The sequence below is a fragment of the Tachysurus fulvidraco genome, chromosome 21 (assembly GCF_022655615.1).
Source record: "Tachysurus fulvidraco isolate hzauxx_2018 chromosome 21, HZAU_PFXX_2.0, whole genome shotgun sequence".
In the NCBI taxonomy this organism is placed as follows: domain Eukaryota; kingdom Metazoa; phylum Chordata; class Actinopteri; order Siluriformes; family Bagridae; genus Tachysurus; species Tachysurus fulvidraco.
Window position 1 is genome coordinate 9,691,045 of NC_062538.1, and position 10,327 is coordinate 9,701,371.

The 10,327-nt window shown below is 39.5% G+C and overlaps 1 protein-coding gene across 1 annotated transcript; it reads right to left on the reverse strand.

The window, feature by feature from the left end:
• Nucleotides 1-626: 626 nt before the first annotated feature.
• Nucleotides 627-8,561, reverse strand: nop14 (NOP14 nucleolar protein homolog (yeast)). The gene is made up of 19 exons (XM_027140111.2): nucleotides 8,405-8,561; nucleotides 7,584-7,772; nucleotides 7,044-7,178; nucleotides 6,460-6,601; nucleotides 6,211-6,344; nucleotides 5,964-6,095; nucleotides 5,105-5,227; nucleotides 4,845-4,970; nucleotides 3,912-4,206; nucleotides 3,684-3,814; nucleotides 3,290-3,375; nucleotides 3,062-3,197; nucleotides 2,863-2,964; nucleotides 2,602-2,755; nucleotides 2,295-2,454; nucleotides 1,550-1,697; nucleotides 1,330-1,448; nucleotides 1,089-1,244; nucleotides 627-893 (listed from the first exon to the last, which is right to left on the reverse strand). The coding sequence occupies exons 2-19, from the start codon at nucleotides 7,764-7,766 to the stop codon at nucleotides 797-799; spliced, it is 2,559 nt and encodes an 852-aa protein (XP_026995912.2). The 5' UTR covers nucleotides 7,767-7,772; nucleotides 8,405-8,561; the 3' UTR covers nucleotides 627-796.
• Between the last annotated feature and the right edge of the window lie 1,766 nt (nucleotides 8,562-10,327).

Sequence of the window (10,327 nt, forward strand, 5' to 3'; positions counted from 1 at the left end):
TATGCTAATTATCTACCTTTATACCTGCACATTTATGCAGTTATCTAATCAGCCAATCACATGGCGTGGGCAGAATGCAAAAAAAAAATCTCGATAAGCTTTAGATAATGTACACATCAAAACCACAAAATGAATCTCTAGGAGTTTGAACTTTGAGTTTAACTGTGACCTGGTTGTTGGTACCAGACAAGCTGCTTTGAGTATTTTAGAAACTGATCTTCTGAGAATTTCTCTACAGAACACAGGTGTAAAAAACAAAAAACATTTACTGAGCAATGACCGTGTGAGTGAAGACACACTGCTGAAAAGAGGTCAGAGGAAAATGGTCAGATTGGTCTGAGCAGTCAGGAAGGATATAGTAACTCATACAATCACCCTTTACAACTGGTGAGCAGAAAAGCATCCAAGTATGCACAAAATATCAATATGATATGCATGTGGTATATCAGCAGAAGATCACACTGGACTCCACTCCTGTTAACCAAGAATAGGAATCTGAGGCTATCATGGACACACAGTCACTCATAAGAGCATGTTTGATAACTATGAACGATCAATGTCTCAATCTTTAGTTCATTTATAACTGCTATGTAAATTAGAAAAAAAAAAAAAAACACACACACAAATGCCTGAGTAACTGTGTAGGTTTAATACATGCTCCTTTCACAAAATATTACAAAACAGGTTCTGCAGAATAAAAAGTATGAATTGCTCCATCACGCCGTCCTCACTTTCTAAAACACTAAACTGTACAGATTCAGCTTTTCACATAGGAAGTATGGTTTGTGTCGTCACATCACTTCTTCTTCCTCCTCTTCAATGCTTTCCACTCACCCTCCTGAGTGGCCAAACTACTGTACAGCTCCTTCACCTTCCTCTTCCTCTCTGTGTCCCTGTTACAAACATGAACACTTCTTCAGGACATTGCACATGAACAGAACTGCCACAATCATGATTGAAAAGCCATTTCTGAACGTAAACATTTCAATTGCACTCTATTTTGTTAATCGATTATTGTTATCAGTTTTGACTGAATTGTGTGTTTGTGTGTAATGTGTAGTCTTTAGGGTCATCTGTAGTGCACTAACCTGTGCATTATGTCAGACAGTTTGGTGTGAGCCAGAAAGCGTGTGTCCTTCCTAATCTCCCTCAGAGCACCTTTAAACTCTTTCTTATATTTGTGTTTCAGTCTCTCTCTCTCTTTCTCCTCTTTTGTGTTCCCTCGTTTCCTCCCGTAATCCAGCCTGAATCACAGAAACACCAAAATGTCACAACCTGCATACAATTATAAAACGTAATACATAAATCACACACTGTATGTGCACTCACACTTCCACCACTTTGGGCTGCAGCAGTTTTAGAGGGATGGGCTTCTTCTTATCAAACACCAGTGGTGCATGCTGGGACGGTGTCTCTGGAACGGCATCTAGGATTTCTTTGTGCAGCTCCTACAAACATGGCAAGCACGCAATCGGTTTAATGAATATTAGCTAGCTGGCTAGTACGATGTTACTGTGTTTTGAATTGAGAAACTGTCTGGTGCGCTCACCTGCAGGGCTGATGGGAAATCTGTAACAGGAAGATGTTTAGCAAGAAGAATTCTGATTGGCTGGAAGATGTGTTGGTACGCAGGAAGTTGTTGATAAAGCACTGTGCATCTCTTTACCAAATCCAAACATACGTAAAGCGCAGACAACCTGAAACATATGAAATTAAATTCAGAATAAAACGCTAAGCTTTCAGAAATGTAACTTTTTAGAACAAAGATGAGGGCATATATATAAGATCAAGAGCACTGATGTTGGGTGAGGAGGACTGGCTCACAATGAACATTATGTTTTTTCTTCTTCTTCTTTTGAACTGCTCTTTCTTTGGGGTCACCACAGCAGACCATGTGGGTCTCATATTAGATTTGGCACAGGATTTTCTTTCATGAAGATGAAAATTTTAACTGCTAAAACGTTTGTATGACAATCTGACAATTTACTAAATAGATTTTAAATATATTATTCCGTTTTATTTCAGTTTTACATTTTATATGAACAGTAGAAAGAGGAATAGAGAAGATTCCAGATTACAGTGTGAAATGTTTCCTTTAAAAAATATAAATGGAAGTTAACAACTGCCAGGTGCTCATGTCATGAGGGGAGTTGGAGCAATCCAAAAGCAGTCCTTTAAACCAAGCTCACACTTCACTGTGCACTAAAACTGTGTGTATATTATGTGTACTGGTATGTTACATGTAGTAGTAATACATGTTCCATATGTGTAAATGGTGTGTGCACGTATGTTACTTGTAGTGGTCTCTCTCCCTCTCTGTAGTCGCTGTAATTCTGTGTGCTGATGACAGTGAGATGCTTTTCTTGGTCCAGCTGTGAGCAGACTGTGGATCACACACATGCAGCAGCTCACTGCTCTTTCCCTGTTGCCTGAATGGAGGAACCACCTGGTAATCTAAAGAAACACACAAGCAAACTAAAAATGAAAACCTGGAGAAGATGAATGCAGTCTCCACCTCGTTAGTGTGTACTGTGTCATATGTGCAAGTGTGTGTGTTATTTGCATAAATGTGTGTGCTATTTCTACAGATGTGTGTATTACCTGTACAGGTGTGTGTGGGGACTGCAAGGTGTAGGAGTCCCAGCAGGTAGTTAACAAGCTCAGGAATAAAGCGCTTGGAGAGGGAAACACTCTCTACTGCTATACAACACAAAAGCAGACCTGCACACACATTCTCCAGTGACACGACTGCACACTGTGTGAAAGAAAGACACAAGTGCACAAACACAATTTAATGGGGATGAGTTTTGGGCCCACAGACACACAGTACCATCTCTACACAACATACCAGCAACACAATACCTTAGTGAGAGTCTGGCTGATGTAGAGGAAGGCTGGCGTCGTCACCGGATGACGGAAATCAGATGCAGGAAACAGAAGATGGACGATCTTTAGGTAGATGAGCTAAACACACACACACACACACACACACGTTACTCCTCACATCATACATATAGTAATTCTGAATATATAGATGCATAAATATACTGTATATATATACCATATCCAAGCCTGGGATTGCAGCACGACCTTTGACCTCTATGCTCTGCTCCATGCTGTGAGCAGCGTCTCCAATCAGAGACTGCATCACCCGACACGCCGCTTCAGGAAAGAGCTGAGACAGGGAGTAGATCTGCCTATGAGAGAGAAAGAGAGAGAGAGATTTTGTTTTTTTTCATGTAAACTGACTTGGTTAGTAATTGTATGGAAAACACACACACAAACTTACGGGATGAGAGTGTTAATAGTGGTGAGATCTGGGGGATTCTGGGTTGCCAGTTCACCAACATACTCCAACAGGAAGCCAAATAACTTCTGTAAAATTATAGAAAAGATACATTATACCTGGTATACAGGTGTGAAAGGCGTAAAACTAATAGAACAAACCAGTGCAAATGAGTCTCTTAAAATATATATAAGCATTTTTATACTGAATATTACAAACTGCACTTAAGTTATGGAGGCAATAAATAGGAGTCCATTTTTTACAGGCATTTACTTTTAAATAAATATGATAGTGAAGGCTGTGGAAGAATAGCACAAGGAATACAATAACCAGCGAAAACAAAGGATGGTGTAGTAACTTCAAACTGGATGATGCCAGATCGGAAGTTGAAGGTTACCTCTAATTTAGCTTTGTTTCCTACAGCCAGACTGGGATGATTGCACTTCTTTGTTCTCTCAATTATGATTTGCTGTACATCAGCTGAGTGATCCTGCAGCATCGCCTTCAGGTCTGCATAACACTCGGGAGCTAAAACACAAACACCAATTAAACCTAATACACCAATGATCTCAGTCTCTTTCCCATCCCAAACCCTATCTAGCTCTCCCTCTCTTTCACTCTGTACCTTTGAAGGTGTAGGGCAGCTCTGCACGGGCTGTGTCCTGAATTGCCCTCCTTTCTTCTTCATTTACAGTGTCTTTTACTTTATAAGAAGTCTCTTTCTCCTTTTCTTCATCTTCATCATCCTCATCATCGTGGCTGTCTTCCAAATCAGAGTGATCATCATCCTCTTCTTCATTGTCGTCATCATCTTCGTCACCACTACCGCCATCACCGTCCTCATCACCCCCTTCATCAGTATTTTCCTCCTCTTCATCTGCTCCTTCACCTTCCTCTTCCCCAATATTCCACTTTCCATCCTATATTTGAGATAAATGTGTGTGGGGTTATTAGTATTCATAAGCAAGTCAATTAAATCATCTACATCAGAGGTAAAGTATAGAAAATCAAACAGATTTATTTCAATTATAATTCATGGTAGCATGATTCCAGGGCCTGAAATCTACATAAACCACTAGCAAGATCGGACTTTCTCTTTAAACAGTCTGGACGATTCCAGAAATCGATGTAATGACTTTTAGAAACTGGTCAGTTGTTTAAAGTAAGGATTAACTAGGAGTGCACATGTGGCTGTACTTTAGAGCCAGTCTAATGTTAGCTAAGAAATAAAAGAAAAAGTCATCAAGCTCATCAAGGACCAATGTTCCAGCTGTGTGCTTTTCAGTCATCACATCAAAAGTAAAAGGTATTATTTAAATCTTGTCTATTTTTTCTTAGACATGTTTAACCGTGAAGTGATAGATGTTAGTATGCAGGACATTACATGGTCTTTCATCACACCTGAAAAGATCATCTGTGATAGCTAATGAAGCCACCTGGAGAAAATAAAATTGTTGACAAAAAAAAAAAAACACCCTTCTATTTGGCAGATCACATCTCAGGTAAAAAACTTCCTAAAAACTAGTTGTCTAGTCTATGTGTGTGCATGTGTGTGTACCTGGTAGGACAGTGTTTTGCGATCGTCCTTGTCGAGGATGAATCCATCATTGAGGTCGTCAGCTGACATGTGTGTGTGCTTGGGGTTTTCCTCCAGCTCACCCTCCATTCTCCGACGTCTGTCTGCCTGCATGACGCAACGCAGACACGCGACATCAAAGTTCCACTCATTTATTCATTATGTTCTTGAAGTTGATCCCTAAGCAGGCAGCATGTTTGTGACTGTTTAGTGTGAGGGACATAACGGTCAGAACCAAATACCTCTAGTTTCTGCAGTCTCTCCCGCTCCTCTCTGGCAATCTCCTCTGCAGTTTTGAGTTTCTCAGATGGTTGTGCTTTCATCTCAAATCCCAACTCCCGCACCATCATGTCATATTCATCCAGCTACAAACACACACACACGATCATGTAAGTCAGAACAGGGAATCTACCTTTAGACTAAATTACACTTAACACATTGGCTTGAATATGGCACTGTAGGTTTAACAAAGTAAGTTTTCACACTTCTTTAAGATAATTTGCAGGATTAAGGTCATCTGTGCCCTCTAATGTGCACTTTACTGTATCTGATCTATCAGAAAGCAGTAGCTCAGAGACTAGACAGAATAAGTGGGTTTTTCTTGATCAGTTCACTAATTCAGTAGCCAGGGCATTTAAGGGCTCTCTCTCACTCTCAATTCAAAATCCTTCCAGTCCAACACAGAATGTTCACTGCCTATAAAGTACCACAATAACCAGGAAACATTGATACTGACTATGTTCCCCTACAGAAAACATCATATTTACTGAAGTGTTTAATCCTTAAAAAAAGAAAAGAAAAGTAAAGTAGAATCCTGCTTGAGTGATCAAACTAACAAATGTAGGACATATAAAAATTGTATGTTTTTATAATTTTGGGGTTTTTACAGTGACTGATGGAGTTAGATTTGTTGGCAGTGTCGTCAGTCATCAGTGTCCCAATGTGTACACAATATACAGATTCATCACCATGGGAGTTGAGTATTATAGTGTAGAATAATGTGAATATAAAAACAGAAAAGACTATAACTGTAATCCCTATATGCTCTTCAATCAAGATGTTTCTGTGTTACAGTGTTATTCCTGTCCCTCTCATCCTCACCTTCGGTTTTTCCTTCTCCTCCTCCCGTTCTCTGGCAGTTTTACGTGCCAGAAGGTTCTGGATGGACTTCCACTCCTGATCCAGTTTCTCAGTCAGTTCATGTGTCTCCTCTTTCTGTGTCTGACGTTCTCGCTGCAAATGACACACATCATTACAATGATCACTAACACGTATAACTGTACACATGAACAGCTGACTGTAATGTTGCCATCAGTAGTAACAGATTTTGCTGCTGTGTGTTCTTCACCTTCTCCTGTTTGGATTTAAGGATAAGCTCCTCGATCAGCTCCTGACGGCTCTTGTTTTTTGCCTCCTCTTCTTCACTAGTTTTCTTCCTCAGCAGCCCTCCCCCTCCTCCGAAGTGTGATGCCGTGATTTCAGCTTCATACAAGCACACACGCACACAGACAAACGTTATTATACAGTTACATTTTGTGGTGTTTATACATCTCCAGATTGTGTGCGTGTGTGTGTGAGTGTGTGCACATGCTCTAACCGGACAGCAGGCCTTTCTCCTCCGAGTCACTCTCACTGTCCACTCTATCTGTAAACTTCTCCATCTCAGCCAGTGACTGTCCATAATGTGTTAATTCTTCCTCATCATTCAGATTAAACATGTCCTTCTTCAGCTGAGAACGCTGTGTACACATACAATCAGAAAATATCGAATCACAACATTGTTGCATTACTGCTGTACATCTCTATCGTGAATCACTGTCAAATACTGGATTGTGCCTGTTCAGCGATGTTGTGTAACAGCAGCTCTGACAGTAGTGCAGCTGTCAATCACAGGTTCATATTAATGCATTTGTTTTAATATGGTATTGATTCTAAAGTAAACATTTATTCACATAGATCCACACAGTTGAGGTGACGTTTTCTCTAAGAGGTTTATTCAACATTTATGGAAGGATTCTGCAGATTCCCTCAACTCTGCTTTGCTGTCTCTCATCACCCCAGGGTGGATTATTTTGTTCATATATCCCTTTAATTCAAGCTCCTTTAACCCATCATCTACAAGCATAATATTAGTATTCCTACTGATACCCAGCGCTGGGATAAGTGCACTTGCACTGTTACCTGTCTCTCCATGGCGAATCTCTTCAGAATTTTGTCCTCAGGTGCCATCTTCTTGTCGTACTCTCCAAAACGCCGGTCAACGAATGAGTTTGCTTTGTTTTTCATTCTGAACTCCTTCAGCAGGGTTTGTTTTCGCTGCACACACACAAGCCCATTCAGTTTAATTTGAAAAAATGAGACTGTCACAAAGCAGATTTAAATAAATCCACCTAGAGATTTAAATGGTTTAGACACACCGTAATGACTGTGGTTAAAACATCTGAGAGTAAGATTATAAACCAGTCTAAACAAATAAAAACTCAAAATGGGACATACGGTACTTTAGCTTTAGCGAGAGAGAGAGAGAGAGAGAGAGAGAGAGAGAGAGAGAGAGAGAGAGAGGCGCAGGTGTTAGATTGTTATGAGCTTTAGAGTTTAAAAATTAAAGTTAGAAAGTGAGTGTGAGAGAGTGAGAAAGTAAGACAGGTGTTAACTTGTTACAGGCTTTAAAATGATTATTAGCATCAGAGGGTGCGAGGCAGGGCAGGAGGCAGGTCCTACCTTGTTATGAGCTTTAGAGCGAGACACTCCTGGCAGTCCCACATCATGTTTGCTTTTTCGACCCAAAACATCAAACTTCTTCTTGTTAATCTTCACCTCAAATGGGTTTGTCTTAATCTGTGCAGGTGCACTACTCTTGTGCACTTTATCACACACACTCCTTTTCTTCACCGGCTTCCCCATTTCACACTGAAACAGACACAAACATTAAACAGAACAGCTTTTGAGACATTAAAGAAAAGTCAAAACCTGCATCTCAGATCAGATCAGCTAAAAGGACCTGAGGTCACATGCAGGACAATGAAAATGAGGAGAGCTGCAAGAGTGAAGTGTTGAAAAGTGATAGAAAACCCTGAACAACCTCCTTAGAGGAAAAGGCTGAATGCTCATGCTGTAAAGAAGAACCTACACTGAACTGATCTCAAATATATATAAATCCAAAAAACAAAATACCAGGCAATGCTATCAGTGAATTGTGGCGCCCGCTGGGGTGCAGTGGGATCTTTGTCACTCTGTGTATTTGTCTTTATATCTCTGGTGTCAGACTCAATTGTTTAGCAAACCACAAACACCTTCACACAGCCTCTGAAACCCAGTCAAGCTTTTACATTATTAATTAAAGCACTCATGTTCTCACCAAATACATTAAACCTTATTATACCATGTTTTTGTTACCTATACTATTCTGTTAAATACGTGCTCTGTGATTATGATGAATCCCACAACTGTAAACAGTTAGCATGATTAGCTTCGGGAAAAAGAAACAGTCGTGCAATGCTATTTAAACTCTGAAGCTAGAATATTTTCTAACAAATACTTACCTAGAATCAAATTTAAGCCACAAATGAGTAAATAATCACAAAGTGACAGCAGAAATTCAGATTTAATTCATCACTGAGTTTTCACGTGGTCCACATACAAACACACTCCAGCCCAAAAGGTCAAAATTCCGAATAGGACTAACAATGTAATCTCTCCACCTACTGGGCGGGAGTGGAATTACACCACTACGCCACAGACTGTACTGTAGCTAATAATTAAATGTAGATGTCTGTCTAAATCTAATCAAAATGAAATGTAAATGTCTGGGGTTTTTTTTGTTGATAAATATAAGATTAGAAGTATAAATAAAGACAAATTTTCTTTTATATTGCTTATATTATTCTATGAAAACATTGATCCTGAATTATGAGGTGATAAATCTCCATCGGTTGTAATATAAACAGATGTGAAAACTGTGCCTTACATATTACTTTAATACAAACACAGTCCAAACACACCAATAACAAGTCATAAAAATGTGTGTTCACTTGTTATGTAGCCTTTGCATGTGTTCTCTATGTTCTGTATTAAAATGTCTTGCAAAGGTTTTTAGTTAAAAATTCTGTTCCCTTTTAAGCAGTTTTAATTTTTCCACTTTTGTACGTGTGTTGCAAATTGAATGACTGCAGCTGCAGGATGGAGGAAATATGGTATTTTGGCGGAAGAGAAGTCAAAAGCTGCATTTTAGATCATCTAAAAGGAAATTGTGTCACTCATCCTGCACTGCACTGAGGCTCCTCACACATGAATATTTCTGAAAACATTTCTTCCCTCTATTGTTATTGAAGGTTATCTGATATTAAAACTCTGGTTCATCTGATTTCAAATACCCCTAAATGCAGAACCAACATACCAGGCATTGGTGTCAGACGTCAGCTCCTGGACACTACGGTCACACTAGTGAGCAGCAAAGTGAAATGTTACTATTCAATTCCACAGCAGCTGCAAGAGTGAAAGCCACAGCTTAACAAGATTTTCTCAACTCTATTTGAATTAAATATATTGTAATGTCCCGTGACCTGAGAAGTTCGGATAAGCGTTAGAAAATGAATGAATGAATGAAAATATGTTGTAATGTGACAAATCTAAATAATTAGCTCAAATTATTCCTTGGAGCAATCATATGACTATGAATTTCCACTCACTACTTTTGTATCCTGAATGTAATTCTCACAATGACATGCAAAAATGGAAGATAAGCTTATATCCATGGTCTCTTCATTCATTCGTCTGGTCAAATGCTGTTCAGAGTCATGGTGAACCCAGATCCAAGCCAGATAAGACTTGGCCCATGGCAGACGAATTTACCCAAGATAAATCACCAGGCTTCTGCAGGGTATTGTTCAGTCACAAACTCATTCACAATTTAGAGTTGCTAGTCCGATTGCATTTTTCTGGACGACTTGGTTTTATCTTATCGTGTTATATACAATTAATTTATATATGACAGGATAACTCAATTGTTACTTAAAGAAAAGTAATTGCACCTCTGGTGAGTGTTTGTAGCTAGTACAGATAGCTTGCACTGCTAATCAAGCTGTTCTCATCAGAACTGAAAACAAATGCTGGACGGACAGTACATACCCAAAGCCAACAACCAAAAAAAGTTACACACCCAAAAGACACAAACTACAATCGACACAAGCTTCATAGTGGGAACACAAGGGGAGTCGAAACCAAAACTCTTAAATGTGTTTCAGGCTGGAGAAGTGTGATTTAGAGACCTGAGCAGCCATTTTCTCCTACAGTAAGCTTTGGATCTGGGAACATGGGGAGTGAGGTGTAATTATACACTGGACGTGATTCCAATCCATCAAAGGGCACCATGGGGTGATACATTGGGATAATTTAGCATAGCTGATCCACCTACCTGCATGTTTTTGGAAATGCACACAGACACAGGGACAATGTGTGACTGACAG